We start from the raw sequence: 20,326 nt of genomic DNA, 5'->3' as shown, positions 1-20,326 counted from the left end.
GGTGCATCGTGGGTAATGTGGCCCAGGTGCATCGTGGGTAACGTAGCAGCCCAGGTGCATCGTGGGTAACGTGGCCCAGGTGCATCGTGGGTAACGTGGCCCAGGTGCATCGTGGGTAACGTAGCAGCCCAAGTCCATCGTGGGTAATGTAGCCCAGGTGCATCGTGGGTAATGTGGCCCAGGTGCATCGTGGGTAACGTAGCCCAGGTGCATCGTGGGTAACGTGGCCCAGGTGCATCGTGGGTAACGTGGCCCAGGTGCATCGTGGGTAACGTAGCAGCCCAAGTCCATCGTGGGTAACGTGGCCCAGGCGCATCGTGGGTAACGTGGCCCAGGCGCATCGTGGGTAACGTAGCAGCCCAGGTGCATCGTGGGTAACGTGGCCCAGGCGCATCGTGGGTAACGTGGCCCAGGCGCATCGTGGGTAACGTGGCCCAGGCGCATCGTGGGTAACGTGGCCCAGGTGCATCGTGGGTAACGTGGCCCAGGCGCATCGTGGGTAACGTGGCCCAGGTGCATCGTGGGTAACGTGGCCCAGGCGCATCGTGGGTAACGTGGCCCAGGCGCATCGTGGGTAACGTGGCCCAGGTGCATCGTGGGTAACGTGGCCCAGGTGCATCGTGGGTAACGTGGCCCAGGTGCATCGTGGGTAACGTAGCAGCCCAAGTCCATCGTGGGTAACGTGGCCCAGGCGCATCGTGGGTAACGTGGCCCAGGCGCATCGTGGGTAACGTAGCAGCCCAGGTGCATCGTGGGTAACGTGGCCCAGGCGCATCGTGGGTAACGTGGCCCAGGCGCATCGTGGGTAACGTAGCAGCCCAAGTCCATCGTGGGTAACGTGGCCCAGGCGCATCGTGGGTAACGTGGCCCAGGCGCATCGTGGGTAACGTGGCCCAGGTGCATCGTGGGTAACGTGGCCCAGGTGCATCGTGGGTAACGTAGCAGCCCAAGTCCATCGTGGGTAACGTGGCCCAGGCGCATCGTGGGTAACGTGGCCCAGGCGCATCGTGGGTAACGTAGCAGCCCAGGTGCATCGTGGGTAACGTGGCCCAGGCGCATCGTGGGTAACGTGGCCCAGGTGCATCGTGGGTAACGTAGCAGCCCAGGTGCATCGTGGGTAACGTGGCCCAGGTGCATCGTGGGTAACGTAGCAGCCCAAGTCCATCGTGGGTAACGTAGCAGCCCAGGTGCATCGTGGGTAACGTGGCCCAGGCGCATCGTGGGTAACGTAGCAACCCAGGTGCATTGTGGGTAACGTAGCAGCCCAGGTGCATCGTGGGTAACGTGGCCCAGGTGCATCGTGGGTAACGTAGCAGCCCAGGTGCATCGTGGGTAACGTAGCAGCCCAGGTGCATCGTGGGTAACGTGGCCCAGGCGCATCGTGGGTAACGTAGCAGCCCAGGTGCATCGTGGGTAACGTGGCCCAGGCGCATCGTGGGTAACGTAGCCCAGGTGCATCGTGGGTAACGTGGCCCAGGTGCATCGTGGGTAACGTAGCAGCCCAGGTGCATCGTGGGTAACGTGGCCCAGGCGCATCGTGGGTAACGTAGCCCAGGTGCATCGTGGGTAACGTAGCAGCCCAGGCGCATCGTGGGTAACGTGGCCCAGGTGCATCGTGGGTAATGTGGCCCAGGTGCATCGTGGGTAACGTAGCAGCCCAGGTGCATCGTGGGTAACGTGGCCCAGGTGCATCGTGGGTAATGTGGCCCAGGTGCATCGTGGGTAACGTGGCCCAGGCGCATCGTGGGTAACGTAGCAGCCCAGGTGCATCGTGGGTAACGTGGCCCAGGTGCATCGTGGGTAACGTAGCCCAGGTGCATCGTGGGTAACGTAGCAGCCCAAGTGCATCGTGGGTAACGTGGCCCAGGTGCATCGTGGGTAATGTGGCCCAGGTGCATCGTGGGTAACGTAGCAGCCCAGGTGCATCGTGGGTAACGTGGCCCAGGTGCATCGTGGGTAACGTGGCCCAGGTGCATCGTGGGTAACGTGGCCCAGGTGCATCATGGGTAACGTGGCCCAGGTGCATCGTGGGTAACGTAGCAGCCCAGGTGCATCGTGGGTAACGTGGCCCAGGTGCATCGTGGGTAATGTGGCCCAGGTGCATCGTGGGTAACGTAGCCCAGGCGCATCGTGGGTAACGCAGCCCAGGTGCATCGTGGGTAACGTAGGCGACGGCTTCAGAGAGAGACAGGAAGTCCGATGACATCACTTCCTGTTGCTGCTCAGAAACTAAAACCAAACCGAAACGAACCGAAGCCAGTGAACGCACCATGGCGACCCCTTCACTGACCGTCGGGGAAACAGAGCGCTGGCGCCAAAAACACAACTTCACCCAAACTTCCTCTTTCTGCTGCTACAGGAAACACACACACACACACACAGTTACACACACACACACACACACACACACACACAGTTACACACACACACAGTCGTAGCAGTAAATGTGAACCTACCCGTCGTCTCCTGTGTCATCCGTGCGCCCACTCATGATGATGTCACGGTGATGTCACGGCGTGTTCTGACCAGCATGTATGTGACCGGCTGGACGCTGCTCCGTGTGTGTGTGTCTGTGTGTGTGTGTGTGTGTCGGTGTCACAGCTTCCTCTCTCTCTCTGAGGGAGTTCCCAGTCTGACTCTATGGGACTCGCCAGGCAGGTTCAGCTGCATTGCACTGCTGCAGCGCTGCTCTGCTGCTCTCTGATTGGTCGGCTCACCTGCTGCTCTCTGATTGGTCGGCTCACCTGCTCCGTGAGGCGACAGGTGAGGCAGCAGCTCAGCTTCCCTCTGACTGCATCTACAGCGGCCAATCAGCTGCCAGCAGCAGGAAGTGAAGAGAAGCAGCGTCCTCAGGGTCCTAGAGCCCGACGCAGCAGAGTCTGGTCGAGGATCAATGATCAATAAACAGCTGATCACATGACATCAACACCATGAAATATTTCTCCTCTTTGTTTTTAAAGTTTTTTAGTTGAAACTGAAATTAGAGTGAAACTTTAAACTTTAAACCAGGAACTTCATTTTGTAGTAAGCTTGTACTGTTTTAAATGCAAGCAAATGTTTCTTCCTCAAATGAGTTCAAAATTTGAAATAAAGCTTTGAAAACAAACAAAAAAAAAAAAAAAACCCTTCATTTTGTAACTTCTTGCATCGCTTCCCCCTGTATTTCACAATAAAAGCCTAAAAGTACGGTGGCCCTGAGGTGCAGAACAGAAAACACGACGACAAAAGAAGTTGTGTTTTCAATTTTTGTGTTTGTGTTTTCCCTGTTAAAAGGGTTTTCCATGGAGTTTTTCCTCAGTGGATGTGAGGGTCTAAGGACAGAGGATGTTGTTATGATGGGATGTAAAGCCCTTTGAGACAGACTTGTGGTAAAAACGGGCTATACTAATAAAACTGCCTTGTGTTGCCTTTTCTCTTTTGTGTTGTTTAAACTTAAAACCAGGAACTTTATTTTGTAACTTCCTGCATCACTTCCTCCTCTATTTCACAATAAAAGCCTCAAAGTACGGTGGCCCTGAGGTGCAGAACAGAAAACACAACGACAAAACAAGTTGTGTTTTAAATTTTTGTGTTGTTTTCAATTTGTGTTGCGTTTTCTCTTTTGCTGTTGTTTTCTCTTTTTGTGTTGTGTTTTTTCTGATTGGCTGTTGTGTTTTGCACCTCAGGGCCACCGTAGAAAAGCCTTCCCTAGTTCACAAAAAGAGGAACTTGTGTCTTATTGTGAAACTCCCACAGGAAGTCTCAAGTTACACACACAGACACACACACAAATGCCCAATTCCAATCCGCTCCCTAAAGACTCAAGCCCTGAACCCTCTCTGACTGAAGTGACGTCAGCTGTAAGTGACAGAGTGTGAGAGTGTGTGAGGGTCCAGATGCTGTAAACATGAATGGAACAGCACTTACACACTCTCACCACACGTTACCTTGACAACAAAATGTTTTTAACTCCGGTCTTGGGCCGATAATTTACCGTAGCTACTTTCAACGCGCACAAGGTGTGTGAGGGGGACGGACTCAAAACAAAATGTTCCTGGATCAGATCTGATCAAATCATCATCAATAATCACAAACTGCACGTTAATACTGACAGTAAACTTCTTCTTTTCTTTCTTTCTTTCTTTGTTGTTGCTCCTGTCCATTAACAATAAAGAGACAGCGGAGCTCTCTCTGACTACGTGTGGTAATTTACTTTTTCTTTTTTTAACACCCGCGTTCCGACGGCATCCCATGTGTTTGACTTCACAACGCTATGAACTGTGGGTAATTTGCTTACCCAAAGTCAGCATCGGTGCTGACTTACGGTAAGGGGGCAGTAAGGGCTCATTCACTGACTCACTGACTTGATGATCTGACAACGGAACAGCCCTCACACACTCACGGACTTCCCGTGAACGCGCCTCTAAGTCAGTGAGTCCGTGAGGGGTCGGATTGGAACTGGGCCACACACACACACACACACACACACACACACACACACACACACACACACAGAGGAGTGACATCACCAACAGTTTGTAAAACCTTTATTTAAACACGGATGAAGAACAGGAACAGGTGAGAACTGAACCGGAGCGAGTCTCTGTTCCTCGTCACATCGCCGCTGCAGTGACATCATCATCGTGAGGTTCCTGCTGCGGTCGGCGTCCGGGTGGAACATTCCCGGTCCCTGATCCAAACGGTTTCTGGTCGTTTCCTCTGAGTCGGAGACCGGATGTTCCACCTGTCGGTCTCCACGGCGACGGAGCTTTGGGTTGTGGAGGTTGTGAGTGTTCTGAGTGGGTCGGAGGGTCAGTGATGATGTCACGGTGACATCACGGTGACATCACTGCACCATGCGGCTGACCTTCTCCTCCAGGTCGCGGGCGCTGAGCCGCGGCGGCGGCGGCGGCCCGTCGTCAAGGGGACAGCCGTCCACCAGACTGTTCATGGGCGTGGGCGGGAACGCTGCATCCTCCTCTCCGTCGGCCTCGCCACGACGACCGCCTCCATCCTGCTGCTCCCTCAGGAAGTCCTTCACCAGGGGGAGGAGCTTCTTACGGGACGCCAGAGAGTTTCCTGCAGGACGGAGACAGAATAGATTAAACTAGAACATGAAGGAGAAGTCAAACAGCTCCGACGCCGCGCTCGCCGCTTTAGAACCCGTAACTCGTGTTTTTCCGACCTGTTCCCGGGAAAGAGCACTATAATGACCGTCAAACCTGTGACTTCAGACCCGTGAACTGGTACGAGGTCAACAGGTCAGAAAAACACAAGTTACGTGTTGCCACGAACGCACCATGAGTTCATACAGATTTACATATCAATAAATGCTTTAAAAAAAAAAAAAAAAAAAGGTCCTTTGTAATATTCAAATTTTGGGGGATTCTGAATTTTAGGTCTTTGTAAAGCCTTAATTATTACAATTAGAACAAATTGACTAAATAAAGACATTAAAAGTTTCATTCAGTGTGTAATGGATCTTTATAATGTGTTAGTTTCACTATTTGAATTGAGTTACGGACATAAACTGTAGCTGTCATGTACAGGTGCATCTGAATATCATGGAGAAGTTTTTTTTATATGTAATTAATTACCGTATTTTCCGGACTATATGTTGCACCGGAGTTTTAGTCGCATCTGTCAAAAAATACGTCATGAAGAGGAAAAAATATATATAAGTCGCATTTATTTTTGAAACACTTAATTAACAGCAGGGTCTCATAATGGAACGGGGGCGGAGCTCACGTGTTCCAAACCAGGAACGTTTGTAACAACACCGGGAAAAGTCGCTACTTTTGACCCCCAAAAAAAAGTCGCCAAGAGGAGATGGAAAGTCGCCAGATTTAGCGAGAAAGTCGCCACACTGTACGGCGTCATAGATGACATAGCGTGTATTTTTGATATATAAGTGGCTTCTAAATGTAGGTTGCATGGCCAAACTACTAAAAAAGGTGCGACTTACAGTCCGGAAAATACGGTACTATACTGCAAACACCTGGACAGCTGACTGGGACCATCAGAACAGACACGTCTGAAAAGCCACTTGTTTTTATCCCGGAGGTCAGAGGTCAGTGAACGCATCGTCAGACCCGTTACCATGGGAACAGCTAGTCCATGTCTCACCTTGCTGATAGGCTGTGAGGTGAGGATGGGGGCTGCTGATTGGACAGAGCTGCAGGGCGGGGCTTCTGGCCTGCTCCAGGTGCTGGCTCACCTGGGGAGGAGGAGCAACGGGGCTGTCGTCATGGCAACACCAACACCATCACAGTGTGTCTGTGTGTGTGTGTGTGTGTGTGTGTGTGTGTGTGTGTGTGTGTGTGTGTGTGTGTGTGTACCTGCTCCCTGCAGCTGTGGCTGTGGCTGAACACAGCGAGCTCTCTGATTGGCTCCTTGCTCTCGCTGAAGGAGATCGTCATCAGCAGCAACAAGTCGAATCCAAACTTCTGACAGAAACCGGAAAGATCCGACTCCAAGGCCGCGCGCTGCAGGAACTCCTACACACACACACAGAGAGACACACACACACACACACACACACACACACACACACATAGAGACACACACACACACACACACATAGAGACACACACACACACACACACGTTAAGTAAGACATTTCTATGACAGTTTTTTATTTTTTTAGAAATTTTACCATCTTTTTTTGAGATTTTTTTAGAATTTTTTTTTAAAACTCTTTTGCGAAAACGTACCACCTTTTTCTAGAGTTGTTTTTGAGAAATTTTACAATCTTTTTCTATAAAATGTTTTAACTTTTTTTCCTTTCTTTTTTTTTAGAAATCTTACCACTTTTTTCTAGAATTTTTTAAAAATCTTTTTTTGAGAAACTTTACCAGTTTCTTTTAGAATTTTTTAAAAACTTTTTTGCAAAATCTTATACTTTTTTCTAGAATTGTTTTTGAGAAATTTTACACTTTTTTTTTAGAATTGTTATCACTTTATCCTAAAAATGTTTAAACCGTTTTTGGAGAAATTGTACCACTGTTTTTCCAAAAATGTCTTTACAATATTTCCAAAAATTCACGCCATTGGTCCTAATCTGAACGTACATCGACTACAACGTTCTTCAGCCTCAGAACATATATTTGTGTATTTCTGGTGTTTGTTGTGTGGTCCAGTGGGTCTGTGGGGGTTCGTGGTCTAATCTGTGTCAGTTTAGGACCTTGATGTGAAACAGTTTGAGAACCACTGACCTACAATACCCAGAATACTAGAATACTGCTCTCTGTCTCCTCCTGGTGGTGGGGGTGTGTGCTGAGTAGTACAGTGTGTAGTACAGTGAGTATTACAGTGTGTAGTACAGTGTAGTCCAGTGTGTAGTACAGTGAGTATTACAGTGTAGTAGAGTGTGTACTGACCTCCAGTGTGACGTAGAGAACAGAAACAGAGATGTTCAGACTTCCAGAAACAGACTTCATGTCCTTCAGCAACATCTGCTCCGTGTTCAGACCTGAGGACACAAGTACTGCTGAGTACATGGATAGATACCACTAACTAATGTTATAAATACCACTACTGAGTACTAGGATAAATACCACTACTGAGTACTAGGGCTGGGGCGATATGCTTTTCTCCCGATTCGATTCTTCTATGATTTTTTTGGGTCCCAATTCGATTCAAATTGTGATTCTACGATATTGCTGATTCTCTCTATGATTTTTAGTCTTTAGCATTTTTAACATTTATCTGCACACAAATAGATAGGAGCCTATAAATGAACATACTCCATTATAAAGTGAACTTAAACCCTTTTTAAAACCTGGACTCTCTGGATGTAAAGAAGGCGAACAAATGCACATTGCACAATATTTAAAAAAATTCAACAACAAAAAAATCGATTTAATGGGACAACGAAGAGTTTCTATTTGGTTATAAAAAAGTCTGATATTAATGTGGATGAATCTACGTTACCACTTGTTAATGGTCCATTTTAGATAAATCTATGGTTTTGTCTCTATGGTTATTTTGTTATTATTAGTGGTGGTGGAAATGCTGGGCGAGCCGACCAGCGTTTCTTTACTTTCGGTTTCGTGGCGAGTCATGAGAATAACGCCGCCGAATCTCCGTTTATGGTGGGAACTACGACGGTATGTGATCGTCTTCCAACCTCTGACTTTAATTCTTGATGAATGAAAACATGAGTCTGTCTTGCACCGGTCAAAGAATTTCAATTTTACTGAGTACTGCAATGAATGCCACTAACTACTGTTATAAATACAGGTGAACAGGTGAGCATCAGTTACCTGAGACGTCAAACTTGGCGTTGTGTAGCGCCTGGAACAGAGCGCCTCTCGGTGGCAGCGAGGGGAAACGCGACTCCAGAGCTGCAGCGTATTGGCTGTCTTTAGGAGTCACTTTACCTGCAGCCGGAGCCATGTTCACACAGTCCAACACCACCGCCGCTATAAGTTAGACACAGTTACACACAGTTACACATAGTTAAACACAGTAACACACACACACACACTAATAAATAAATACTACTTTATAAAACGGAAAGGTGAAATCCGGCGATCTGATTGGTTGTTAGCCGTGGTATAATGAGCATATACCACAGCTACTATTCTAAAGCCTTATCACAGCGTAGGCTGTAGCTGTGTCCCAATTCAGGGGCTGCATCCTTCGGAGGCTGCATTTGAAGGCCGATTACATCACAGCGCTGCGTGAAGGCTGTCTTGTCCCAATTCGTCCAAATTCGAAGGCTCCTCCAGATGCAGCCTGCAGCGTCCTCCTTTGCCCTGCATTCTGAAGATGCATCGCTACTATCCTTCGCGGCCTCCCGTATCCCAAGATGCTTTGCTGCACCGTTGTTGTTATTAGCAACCTAGCCGCTAGCTATCAAACGGTAGCAGCTCTGTGCTGTAGCCACGGTAACCGGCTCTGCGGCCGGCTTGGAGGTGTGGCTGCCCGCTGCTGAGCTCTGCTCTGCTCTGGCTGCACAGGTGAGGAGCGGAGGCAAAGCAGAAAGCTATGAAAACACATTACTTGTGCTCTTTATTCTCTATTCACTTAATAGCCTGAAGCCTGAAGCCTGAAGCCCCCCCCCCCTGGCTGCTGTTCAATGGTTTGTTTATTAGTATATTAATGATAACTGCCCTTGTATTGATTCTACTTCTTTAAAAAAAAAAAAAAAGCGAGGGGCGGAGGAGCGGTAGAGCCGTTGCAAGCGCCACTTTTAAATGTTTAACGTCCGGCCGTTGTTTACGTTCGGCCGTTGTTTACGTTCGGATCAGGAAATGCTCTGAAGGCTAGACCCGTAGACCGTCCCATTTACCGACCATTGATGCAGCCGACGGAGGAGCCTCCGAAGCCGTTGCCTCCGGAGACCGCGTAGGCTGGGTCCTCCGAAGGCTGCAGCCCCTGAATTGAGACACAGCTAGTTACTCCGCCTCAGGCACGTATGACTGGTATGAATGGAAGTTGTTGTCATGTATCCATGACAACGGACTGTTGCAGTCCGTAGCAACAGACAGTCGGTGTTTTTATGATGTTAAAAATGTAGTAAAGTAGTGTAACTGACATGTTGAAGGTGAACTTTGACCTCCAGAGGGTTAACAATGGTAGAGGGGACTGAGCAGTGACAGAGCTACTTGGAGCTAACGTCTGGACAGCTGGGAACAGCTTTTTATTCTGCTGGAAGAAAACTACATGTCCTCTTTCATATTGTTGTTATTGGTAACCGTTTTATCAAAGCTATATATCCCTCCAGGTGGTCTATGCTCATTCTACCACTCTAAGGGGGAACAACGCCCCTTAGTGGTAGAATGAGCATAGACCACTGTTAGCTTAGCACTAGCCTTTAGCCCCTTAGAGTGGTAGAATGAGCATAGACCACTGTTAGCTTAGCACTAGCCTTTAGCCCCTTAGTGGTAGAATGAGCATAGACCACTGTTAGCTTAGCACTAGCCTTTAGCCCCTTAGAGTGGTAGAATGAGCATAGACCACTGTTAGCTTAGCACTAGCCTTTAGCCCCTTAGTGGTAGAATGAGCATAGACCACTGTTAGCTTAGCACTAGCCTTTAGCCCCTTAGAGTGGTAGAATGAGCATAGACCACTGTTAGCTTAGCACTAGCCTTTAGCCCCTTAGAGTGGTAGAATGAGCATAGACCACTGTTAGCTTAGCACTAGCCTTTAGCCCCTTAGAGTGGTAGAATGAGCATAGACCACTGTTAGCTTAGCACTAGCCTTTAGCCCCTTAGAGTGGTAGAATGAGCATAGACCACTGTTAGCTTAGCACTAGCCTTTAGCCCCTTAGAGTGGTAGAATGAGCATAGACCACTGTTAGCTTAGCACTAGCCTTTAGCCCCTTAGAGTGGTAGAATGAGCATAGACCACTGTTAGCTTAGCACTAGCCTTTAGCCCCTTAGAGTGGTAGAATGAGCATAGACCACTGTTAGCTTAGCACTAGCCTTTAGCCCCTTAGAGTGGTAGAATGAGCATAGACCACTGTTAGCTTAGCATTAGCCTTTAGCCAGTTAGAGTGGTAGAATGAGCATAGACCACTGTTAGCTTAGCATTAGCCTTTAGCCAGTTAGAGTGGTAGAATGAGCATAGACCACTGTTAGCTTAGCATTAGCCTTTAGCCAGTTAGAGTGGTAGAATGAGCATAGACCACTGTTAGCTTAGCATTAGCCTTTAGCCAGTTAGAGTGGTAGAATGAGCATAGACCACTGTTAGCTTAGCATTAGCCTTTAGCCAGTTAGAGTGGTAGAATGAGCATAGACCACTGTTAGCTTAGCATTAGCCTTTAGCCAGTTAGAGTGGTAGAATGAGCATAGACCACGGACTGGAGGGATATATTGCTTAAATATACTGTGGTAAATACTACTGAGTACTGTGGTAAGTGCTACAGAGTTACTGTGATAAATACTACTAACTACTGTGATAAATACTACAGAGTACTATGATAAATACTACTATATACGGTATTTACCACAGTAGATACCACTAACTACTGTGATAAATACTACAGAGTACTATCATGTTACCGTAGAGCAGCTGTGCGAGCTGCTGGTCCAGGATCTGCGGCGCTCTCTGGATGATGCGCTCCGTTACCAAGGTGGCGCAGGAGCCCACCGTCTCCACGGTGACGGGGCAGGAGGGGGAGGGCTCTCTCTCCAGCAGGTGATGGTCAATCACCTCGACAACCGCCGCCTCCAGCTCGCCGTCGCCGCTGCAGCACAGACACACACACACACACACACACACACACACACACACACACACACACACACACACACACACACACACACACACACACACACACACACACACACACACACACACACACACACACACACACACATACAGATGATGATGAACCAGGTGAGCTCATCTACCTGAACCTGAACAAGACCACTAGACTAGTTGTTTATTGAGAACTTTGACTTTTTTGTACATATTGAACCTAAAACTAACAAAGCCTGTAAGTTAACAACATCAAAATTAAATACATTTTAAAAATCAGTTGCATTCATTTCTAATGGCTCTATCTATCTGCAGCTCTCCATAGTCATTTCTAGGGAGAAAAACCCATTACTTTTCCGCTGTTTTGACACCGATCCGCCTCCGCCTGGCCATGTGGATTTGTTTACAACGAAGCCAGTGAAAAATCAATAGGGAGCAGGTGCAGCAGAGACGAGAGCTGGGACACCGGGGCGGCGGCCAGGTAGCTACTACACTGATGTTACCAGGTTGGTTTTCAGCCGTGAGACGCTGGTGAAGACAGAGAGCCTCGTTCTCACTCGTAACAAAGTTACAAGTCATGTAGTTAATGATCATAATTACTCCGGAGGTTTTAATTAAGGTAAAAACGTAGCAGAGCCACGGGAGAAATCCTGTTAGTTCCTCTTTAGAAAAAAAAAAAAAAAAGACTGGGGGGACGGCGCACCCTCGCGTCCAACGACCACTACACCACCGGGTAGAAGCCGCTGATTGGCTGAGAAACTTTCACAGCTTTCCTCAGGATGCTAATTGGATGAACAGCTAGTAGCGGGCCCAATAGTAGCGCCGCGGCTGGTCAGGTGTTTGTCATCAGGTGTTAGTCTGTACCTATCAGCTGTCAGTACCTGGCCAGGACGTTGTGGTCGACCAGCGTGAGCCGCAGCCGTCCGTGGCGCTGCAGCGCCCGCAGGTCCAGCTGGTCTCTGAACAGCAGCAGCTCAGCACCGAGGCCGCTCTGGCGCAGCAGGAACAGGTTGTCGGAGCGCAGCGCCAGCTCTGATTGGCCGATGTTCAGCAGAGGGAGGACCAGCACGCCGCCCGGCTCAGTCTGACACACAGAGAGACGTTCAAATAATACATCAGCAATAATCTAACATTAAAGGGATACGGCAACATTTTTTTGTTGTTGTGTGTCTTGCCTCACTCCCGAGTCCATGACCAGCAGATAGACACCACCCTTTCTACTGTGCGTGTAGTAACAAGGGAGATAGAGCCGTATCGCCTGTAATTAGCTTAGCTCAAACACTGGAAGTGTATGGGTAGTGTTAGCCTGCCTCCTACCTAAAGTTGCTAATTAGCTTAGCTCAAACACTGGAAGTGTATGGGTAGTGTTAGCCTGCCTCCTACCTAAAGTTGCTAATTAGCTTAGCTCAAACGCTGGAAGTGTATAGGTAGTGTTAGCCTGCCTCCACCTAAAGTCGCTAATTAGCTTAGCTCAAACACTGGAAGTGTATGGGTAGTGTTAGCCTGCCTCCTACCTAAAGTCGCTAATTAGCTTAGCTTAAACGCTGGAAGTGTATGGGTAGTGTTAGCCTGCCTCCACCTAAAGTCGCTAATTAGCTTAGCTTAAACGCTGGAAGTGTATAGGTAGTGTTAGCCTGCCTCCTACCCGAGCTGAAATCTATACACTTCCAGTGTTTGAGCTAAGCTAATTAGCGACTTTAGGTGGAGGCAGGCTAACACTACCTATACACTTCCAGTGTTTGAGCTAAGCTAATTAGCGACTTTAGGTAGGAGGCAGGCTAACACTACCCATACACTTCCAGTGTTTGAGCTAAGCTAATTAGTGACTTTAGGTGGAGGCAGGCTAACACTACCCATACACTTCCAGTGTTTGAGCTAAGCTAATTACGGCGATACGGCTCTATCTCCATGGTTACAGCACGCACAGTGGAAAGGATGGTGTCTATCTGCTGGTCATGGACTCAGGAGTGAGGCATGACACGAAAAAAAAATGTTGGCGTATCCCTTTAAAATAATCCATCATCAATAACGTAACGTCTGATGTCAACCGGCCAATCAGCTCTCACCTTGGACAGGAAGTAGGCGTAGGCCAGAGCGGACACCATGGAGTCCACGTCACAGGCCTCGTTGCCCATGACGACGTGGAACTGTGGACCGGGCCGGTCTGTGTTCCCCTGGGGAGGGAAGAGCAGGACGCACCGCTCAGCTGTTTGCACCGTCAACACAACACACACACACACACACAGATACACACACACACCTCACACCTCAGACACACACAGTTTCTAAAGCCACCTTGTGTTTTTGTGTTTATAGCAACAACAGGAAACATGGCCGCCCTTTGGAACGGCTTCAGACCTGAGTGAAACGCAGCTAAACGTCTTTTTATGGTCTGTAGGAGAAATGAGCTGGACAACCACTACAACCACGCTTCTACTGAATATTTAGTGTTTTTGTTTCTTATTAATCATTGTTGATACACATGTAAAATGATAAGGCTGGAATGAGACTGTAAAAAACAGAACACAGATGTTAAATGTTGCTTTATTCTCTCCCTCCTACTAATGGATTTGTTTTTTTTGTTTTGTCTGTTGATTTTTTTATGACTTATTTTATCTTTGGTACTGTTTGTACTCCAGGAAAATAAATAAATGAAAATATAGATAGATAGATAGATAGATAGATAGATAGATAGATAGATAGATAGATAGAACGATAGATAGATAGATAGATAGATAGATAGATAGATAGATAGATAGATAGATAGATAGATAGATAGATAGATAGATAGATTGAACGATAGATAGAACGATAGAACGATAGATAGATAGATAGATCTATAGATAGATAGATAGATAGATCTATAGATAGATAGATAGATAGATAGATCTATAGATAGATAGATCTATAGATAGATCTATAGATAGATAGATAGATAGATCTATAGACAGATAGATAGATAGATAGATAGATAGATCTATAGATAGATAGATCTATAGATAGATAGATAGATCTATAGATAGATAGATAGATAGATAGATAGATAGATAGATCTATAGATAGATAGATAGATAGATAGATCTATAGATAGATCTATAGATAGATCTATAGATAGATAGATCTATAGATATATAGATAGATAGATCTATAGATAGATAGATAGATAGATCTATAGATAGATAGATAGATAGATAGATAGATCTATAGATAGATAGATAGATAGATAGATAGATAGATCTATAGATAGATAGATAGATAGATAGAAAGATCTATAGATAGATAGATAGATAGATAGATCTATAGATAGAACGATAGATAGATAGATAGATAGATAGATAGATAGATAGATAGATAGATAGATAGATAGATAGATAGATAGATAGATAGATAGATAGATAGATAGATCTATAGATAGATAGATCTATAGATAGATAGATAGATAGATAGATAGATAGATCTATAGATAGATAGATAGATAGATCTATAGATAGATAGATAGATAGATAGATAGATAGATAGATAGATAGATAGATAGATAGATAGATAGATAGATCTATAGATAGATAGATAGATCTATAGATAGACAGACAGACAGATAGATAGATCTATAGATAGATAGATAGATAGATAGATAGATAGATAGATCTATAGATAGATAGATAGATAGATAGATCTATAGATAGATAGATAGATAGATCTATAGATAGATAGATAGATAGATAGATAGATAGATAGATCTATAGATAGATAGATCTATAGATAGATAGATAGATCTATAGATAGATAGATCTATAGATAGATAGATAGATCTATAGATAGATCTATAGATAGATAGATAGATAGATCTATAGATAGACAGACAGACAGATAGATAGATAGACAGACAGATAGATAGATCTATAGACAGATAGATAGATCTATAGATAGATAGATAGATAGATAGATAGATAGATAGATAGATAGATCTATAGATAGATAGATAGATAGATAGATAGATAGATAGATAGATAGATAGAACGATAGAACGATAGATAGATAGATAGATAGAACGATAGAACGATAGATAGATAGATAGATAGAACGATAGATAGAACGATAGATAGATAGAACGATAGATAGATAGATAGATAGATAGATAGATAGATAGATAGATAGATAGATAGATAGATAGATAGATAGATAGATAGATAGATAGATACTCTTGTGCCAGGTTGCTCCAAAAGGAAATGTGCAAAGTAAATAATAAAATACAAAGAGGAAATATATGATAAAATATACCCTACAATGTATAAAACTACATAAAAAATATACTCTACTAGTGCAAAAGGAACGGCCTAAAACATAATTAAATACAATACAATACAACACTAGTGCAAAAGGCCTAAAGATCATTTAAAAACGAGGTATATTGTTGTATTTTGTTCGTGTTCAACTTCACCTCCAACAGAGAGGTTGGAGTTTATTCTGTGTCACTGATACAGAGCTCCGATGACCGGAAGTTTATTGTGAAAGGTGAAACGGACCGGAAATACTTGTGTTGTTAAATAAATAAATAAATAACTGTGGAAGCTAACGGGCTAGATAGATAGATAGATAGATAGATAGATAGATAGATAGATAGATAGATGTGCAAAGGAAATAATAAAATACAAAGAGGAAATATATGATAAATTATAGCTGCTGCGCAGCGATGGGTCGGGTCCGGGCTACTTTTGGGCAAATTTAGGCAATTCTGAGCAACAAACAGGAGAATAGGAAGACAAGACAGTTGACCTTGTAATGCTCAATCTGCATCAGTTGAGGATTGAACCCACAACCTCGGGAACCAAAGACCATTGTCTATCGCACTGAGCTAATTGACAAGTGGCAGATCAACAGTGGCTTCACAAATTGAGTAAGCCATTCACTGTCGTGTAGGCAGATTTGAAACCACAGTAAAAAGAAAAATCCGTTTTTGAGGTAAAATAATGATATTTGTCAAACATCTACTATGAGTCTAAGATGTTAGGAGCCTTCGCGCATGGACCAGTCCAAGCTATTTGTTTTTTTTTTTAATTTAGAGGCTTGCTGTGATGCCACCATTAGGACAATTGTCTTGTGTTTCATATTGAGGTCAACTGACATTTTGATCTGTCATCATCACCATCACCCTTGCTGGGTCTCGAACTCACAACCTCTGACACCAAGAACCAGCTCCTAACTCGCTGAGCTAATTGGCTGGTAGTGAGACCTGCTGTGTAGCTTCATTTATCCACTCAGGGAGTCAGTGCCCAGGCAGCTGTTGTCAAGGCAGATTTCAGAAAGTCAGAAATTCTATTATCCAAACAAAAATCTGTTAATAGGCTACATAAATTGCATTTAGACAGCAAAACAGCTTAAGGACATGTGACATTTTGATCCATCATCATCATCATCATCACCCTTGCTGGGTCTCGAACTCACAATCTCTGACACCAAGAACCAGCTCCTAACTCACTGAGCTAATTGGCTGGTAGTGAGACCTGCTGTGTAGCTTCATTTATCCACTCAGGTGAGCCAGTGCCCGGGCAGCTGTTGTGATGAAATGGTCAAAATGTCAATAATTCAGTTATCTAAACAAAAATCTGATAATACATAAATTGCATCTTGACAGCATGGAAATGTTGGTGATTTGTTTTTAATGATAAGTGTTTTGCTTCATAAGAGAAAATATGATGTTTAAAAATTCCACACTCACATTGACTGCAGTTGTTCCCATGAGAGCAGAATTCAAAATGTTCTCAAAAATTCAGTTTTTGAGTTAAAATTCTGATATTTGCCAAACTTCATCAACCATGACTCCAGAATATTGTCATTTTTTTTCAGGAAGATTGAAAATGTATTTATCAAGAATTTGATGGTATATGTTTACAGTACTGTTTGCAGTCAAACGTTTTCATGTACTGTAGGCTCAATTTTTGCTTAATCAAAAATCCGAGAAACAAGTTTTGTGGAGGACAGTCTGGAGATGCTCTGTAGCAAGTTTGGTGTCAATTGAGCAAAAATTGTGGGAGGAGATACATTTTAAAAGTTTTACAGTTATTGAAAAAAACAGAGTGATGGACTTCATAATTTGTAATAAGTTTAAGTGGACAAAAGTTTCAGCAGTATTGAGGCTACATTGTGGTGAAGTTTCAACACTGTAGCATCTACCGTTGGTTTGGTAGGAATTTTTAAAGTTTTTAAATTTAAACGCTTATTGTGCCCCCCCTAGGAGGGGGGGGCACATGTCCTTGGAGTTGAGTGAATCTGGCATGGGACTGAACCTTTGTGCAAAGTTTGGTGAGTTTTCGCCCATGGGAAGTATGACTTCCTTGGAAGAAGAAAGAAAGAAAGAAGAAGAAGAAGAAGAATTCCTAGGAATACAATAGTGTCCTGTCAGCTGCGCTGCCCGGACCCTAAATATACTCATGTAAAAAATATACTCTACTAATGCAAAAGGAACGGCCTAAAACATAATTAAATACCTGATTTAAATACAATACAATACAACACTAGTGCAAAAAGGCCTTTAGATCATTTAAAAACAAGGTATATAGTTGTATTCTGTTCGTGTTCAGCTGATACAGAGCTCCGATGACCGGAAGTTTATTGTGAAAGGTCAAACGGACCGGAAACGATTGTGTTGTTAAATAAATAACTGTGGAAGCAAACGGGCTAATTATGACACATATACACACATACACAACACATAGGCCAGTGTGTGTGTGTGTGTGTGTGTGTGTGTGTGTGTGTGTGTGTGTGTGTGTGTGTGTGTGTGTGTGTGTGTGTGTGTGTGTGTGTGTGTGTGTGTACCTGCGCCGCGGTGTGGCAGCTGGATAGAAACTCCTCCATCTTCTCTCTGGTTGTCAGACCGGAGCTCAGACGGAGCTCAGGCCGCTGCAGCTGCTCCTCTCTCCGGGGAACGAGCAGCGGCTGAGTCGGTCTCTCTACCGGGTCTATCGGTACCTGAACAGTCTATTATATGGTCGGTCGCTGTAACCGAGCTGGTTTAACGGGACCACATGACTGCAGACTGACTGACTGACTGACTGACTGAAGGCAATGTGGCTGTGGCGTCAGGGGGAAAGGTCACGGTGCCTTCACGGCCTCCTCAAACCTCGGAAATACCAGAGTTCACCGCTGAGCGCGTTGACAATTCAGACACGACTACAAACAGGAAATCTCTCAAGATGGAAAAATAAATACCCGTCCATAACCTGTTTTAAAAAATAACTAAACAAATATTTTAGTCCCTTAAGTTAACTGGCAGATGGAAATGAAAAAAATAATGGTACGGTGGAAATTGCAATACAGTGTAATTTCTTTATTTGTGAAGAGTCCCAATGAGTGCAATGCCTTCAATTTGTGTTATACCTTTTATTTTATTTTATTTATTTATTATTTTCACACATATTTAAAATAGCTATTTTCCTATTCTGTATTAAGCCTTGTAGATTTATTTTTCTATTTTTATTGTACAAAAATTACAGTTTTCTGGAAAAAAGAATGCAACATGTTCCTATTTGAGAGTGTATGTAAATTTGAATACAATAAAAAAAAAAGGAAAGCTTTCAAGACTTCCGGTCTGTTGGAAAATATTATAGTCTATAACTAGATAAAATGTTTGTTTTTTCTTATCTCCATTTTAGCATATATATTTATTTATTTATTTATTGGTTCTTTATTAATCAAATGTATCTTTATGCATCCTGATTCATTATCTTATTTTATTTATTTTCTATCTTTATTGTATTTTATTTATTTTTGTGTGATAGCTATTAGCACTCCCTGTACTTCACTGTTGTTTCATGTTTGTATGATGTCATGTTATTTGTATAATGTCTTTAATAATGATAATAAAGCTTGTTAAAAAGAAAAGAAAAGGCTGTCATACAGGTCGTGTTTTAACCATAGACTATAAAGACAAGAAGTCACAGTTGTAAAGTTTCGAGGATGTAATGTAAAAATAGAGAGATGGAGGCAGCTGTGACATCATCCTCCTCAACATGAATCATGACATCATCTGTCTGTGCAGCAGCAACAATAAACCTTTATAATAAACTATAAGACACAAAGGAAAAAGACTCACATCTCCTGTGGCATTTGAAAGCAGCACGACCCTCAGGAAGAACTGAACTCTGGGTAATGTAGTTGTCTGTATTTCCTCCTGGTGCATGAAACAGCACCATGACTTCTTTTTCTTAAAACATTTCTCTTTTAATGAACTTTAAATCTTAATCTTGGATTTGCACTCTAAGTCCTCTTATTTGTTTTAATACAAATCAATATTTCATACTGCAAACATATTTTATGCTCTAGTTTAGTCTAGTTTTTATTTTATTACATAGGCTATAATATATTCTTTTTTTCTTCTTGTACTTTTTTTAATTCTTTTTTCTTGCTTCCTGCATTTTTACTATTCTGGGTTTTATTCTTTATTTTTTTTTAATTGTATGTTTTTATGCAGTTTCTTTCCCTCTTTCCCCTTTCTTTAAACGTTTTGTCTTTATGTAAAGCTCATTGAGTTGAGTTGCCCCCTGGTATGAAATGGGCTGTATAAATAAAAATGCCTTGTCTTAAAGGGATAGTTCACCCAAAATTTCAATTTCATCATTATCTACTCCCCCTCATGTGAACTATCCCTTTAATGTGAAAACTAACTGTTGAACCTCGATATTAAACTGATCAATTAGCCAATAAACTGATGAATCTGTTGCCCCGGTAACCCAGAGAGCTGATGATGACGATCCTCATGTTCATTCACAGAGACGAGACACCAGTGGGCGTGGCCAGCAGCTGAGGCCACGCCCACATGTTGGAAATACAACTTTACTTTATTTTATTTTATTTATTTTATTTTATTCTTAATATATTTTTCAATCAAAAAGGTAAAAACTTTGACTTTTGATTTTTCTGTAGAATAAAATTATTTGAACATTTTAAATCTTCAGAGTGACGATGAGACGTGTGTCGTTGACGCCCGTCGTCATGGCAACAGGACAGGTTGTTCGTTCTGTATAAAACTGTAATGAACAGTGGTTTCCACGGTAACACTGATGTAGTCAGGTTTGATCGGACCGCTGCCGCTGCTGCTGCTGCTGCTGCCGCTGCTGCTCGTCAGACACGTCGGTCCATCGGT

The 20,326-nt window shown here is 44.0% G+C and overlaps 1 protein-coding gene across 1 annotated transcript; it reads right to left on the bottom strand.

Moving 5' to 3' along the window:
• Nucleotides 1-4,509: 4,509 nt before the first annotated feature.
• Nucleotides 4,510-18,267, bottom strand: prune (prune exopolyphosphatase). The gene is made up of 9 exons (XM_083989331.1): nucleotides 18,001-18,267; nucleotides 13,254-13,361; nucleotides 12,069-12,271; nucleotides 10,989-11,173; nucleotides 8,244-8,402; nucleotides 7,359-7,450; nucleotides 6,318-6,476; nucleotides 6,106-6,196; nucleotides 4,510-5,058 (listed from the first exon to the last, which is right to left on the bottom strand). Exons 1-9 carry the CDS (start codon nucleotides 18,037-18,039, stop codon nucleotides 4,826-4,828), a joined length of 1,269 nt encoding a protein of 422 aa, XP_083845457.1. The 5' UTR covers nucleotides 18,040-18,267; the 3' UTR covers nucleotides 4,510-4,825.
• Nucleotides 18,268-20,326: the final 2,059 nt, after the last annotated feature.

Source organism: Trachurus trachurus (assembly GCF_905171665.1).
Source record: "Trachurus trachurus genome assembly, chromosome: 16".
Taxonomy (NCBI): domain Eukaryota; kingdom Metazoa; phylum Chordata; class Actinopteri; order Carangiformes; family Carangidae; genus Trachurus; species Trachurus trachurus.
This window is presented reverse-complemented; position numbering and strand designations above follow the sequence as displayed.

Coding starts and splice junctions, on each gene's coding strand:
- prune (XM_083989331.1), bottom strand. CDS start 18,039: ATGGAGGAGTTTCTATCCAGCTGCCACACCGCGGCGCAG. Junction 12,272..13,253: donor ACGCCTACTTCCTGTCCAAG/GTGAGAGCTGAT, acceptor TCTGTGTGTCAG/ACTGAGCCGGGCGGCGTGCT. Junction 6,477..7,358: donor TTCTCTACGTCACACTGGAG/GTCAGTACACAC, acceptor GTGTGTGTGTAG/GAGTTCCTGCAGCGCGCGGC.